The sequence below is a fragment of the Mandrillus leucophaeus genome, unplaced genomic scaffold (genome assembly GCF_000951045.1).
Source record: "Mandrillus leucophaeus isolate KB7577 unplaced genomic scaffold, Mleu.le_1.0 Scaffold123, whole genome shotgun sequence".
In the NCBI taxonomy this organism is placed as follows: Eukaryota; Metazoa; Chordata; class Mammalia; order Primates; family Cercopithecidae; genus Mandrillus; species Mandrillus leucophaeus.
This window is the reverse complement of record NW_012100654.1, coordinates 5644520-5646506: the sequence shown is the minus strand read 5'-3', so window position 1 is coordinate 5646506 and position 1987 is coordinate 5644520. Positions and strand designations below refer to the sequence as shown.

The 1987-nt window shown below is 44.8% G+C and overlaps 1 protein-coding gene across 1 annotated transcript in view; it reads right to left on the bottom strand.

Annotated features, from left to right (window-relative positions):
- POLQ (polymerase (DNA directed), theta) overlaps positions 1 to 1664 on the bottom strand; it is a 124853-nt gene extending 123189 nt beyond the window's left edge. Inside the window, 2 exon segments of the mRNA XM_011971618.1 lie at positions 386 to 565; positions 1379 to 1664. Of these exon segments, the coding sequence (XP_011827008.1) occupies positions 386 to 565; positions 1379 to 1559 (361 nt within the window). The 5' untranslated portion in view covers positions 1560 to 1664.
- Between the last annotated feature and the right edge of the window lie 323 nt (positions 1665 to 1987).

Sequence of the window (1987 nt, the reverse complement as noted above, 5' to 3'; positions counted from 1 at the left end):
AAAAAAAAAAACAAAAAAAAAAACTCAATTAACAAACATATAATGATAATACTCATACCCTGAAAAGCAACCAGGATCAAATGGGGGAAGGGCAGATTTACATCTCCCATTGTACACTCACTGGGATATTATGTTTGTTGAGAATGATGGCAGACTGAATTGCCCACTCTTTAAACTGTCATTTTTCTTACTTCCCCCATCCCCAAACAATAAAACTTTTGTAACTTAAATATAAATAAACTCCACTTTTCGCACAGATTTTAAGATTTTCTCTAGTTATAAAGCACTGCCTCATTCACCTTTTAAAAGAATCACAACTACCTCAATAGAGCATTGTTTACATTCATATCTTTAAAAAGTAATTAATTTACATAAATTTCGATACCTGAATAAACTAAATTCTTTCCTTCCAGGACTTGTCCAAGCAAAAGGCACTCTGCCTGCCATTCAAACATCTTTTTTACACCAAAACTGTGGTATTTTTCCAGAACTGCTTTAGGAAGTCCCCAGTTTGCCAATAGTAGCTTGTCTATTTGGTAGTCAGGAACTGTAGGCTTGCATTCTCCTTTTAGGAAAAAGAAAAAATTAAAAATTTAATTTACTTCTAATGTATGAGTTTTACAATTAGCCCTTTACCGTGTGTTGGAATTCCTACATGTTGAAATGAAGCTCTTTAAAGCACATCCTGACTTCAAGAATCTTATGAGAAATTGACCATGTATAGAAAAGTAATAAATTGTTGTTTACTGCATATAATAAAAACAATTCCTTAAAAGCCTCAAACAAACAAAAAAAGCGTGTAATACACAGTAGATAAAGGGTGTTGGAACTACAGGTGGAGTTGGGGGAAGAGGGCAATATGGAAGCACTACAAAGCTAAGTTAGGTGAGTTTCTATTTATAGTAAGTTTTAGTTCCATGACGACTGCACAACTAACGATTTTTAAAAACTGGGTCAACATCCACAAGACACCCAACCAATCTCATTACGAATCCCTTCTAGCCTTCCTCTGGACGCCCAACAGCCTGTGCCATACTCTAGGCCCAACAATCCTGTCTTAAGGGTCTGTAAGGAGTACTGGGTACTGTGAGGAAGGAGCCCCCGAACAGGTGATGGGATTTGGCTAACTAGGAAGTTGTTTCTGTAAAGGTCGAAAGACCCAGAAGCCACGTGAATATTAATACCAGGCGATCACTGAAAACACGCGTATGTCTGAACAGAAAGTGACCTGCCACACCAGGCCCGAGTCACAGAGAAGGGAAGTAGAAGCCCAGTGGGGTATGCAGTGAAGCAAGTCCCGTGGGGTGAGGACACCTCCCGACCCATGGCCCGGCGGAGCTGCCTCCGTTGCCCGCGGCCTCCCGGGTTCCTGGAGCACCTGCAGCTGCGGCCGACTGACGGCTGCGGTCCTTCAGGCAGCGACCCAGGCCCGGCGGCGGACTCAGCACGGACCCGGAGAGGAGCTGGGGGCTGGCAGTGCTGTCACCGCCACTTCCCGAGAACGAATCTGAGCCTGATTCTGAACGCCGCCGTTTCCCACTCCGACGCAGAAGATTCATGGCAAATCCTTCTCGGCCGATCAGGGCAAGCCACAGTTCCAGCGTCCTCCCTCTCGGGAGAACCCTGGCCAGGCAAGAGGTGCGGTCATTTTCCCGCCGGTCTTCAAACTCAAGCCTCCCGGCCCGCCCCGGAACCATAGAGTTCCCCGTGGCGTAACTAACCCGAAAGCCATAGAATCGTGGGGAAGGAGCGGCTCTCGCTGGTGTCTAAGACTTCCGGCCTCCAGCCTCCGTGGTTGGTTAATATGAGAGGTAGATTAAATAGGAAGAATACAGAATCTACAGTTATAACCATACCGACCTAAAAACCTTCCTTCTCTTTTTGTCCATTTCCGGTTTGAATAGGAAAGCCATGCTAACTTCATAAAATGGGCTGCCCATAATAGGTAGATCAGGGAAGTAGCTCTTCTTAACGTATTGGTATTTTG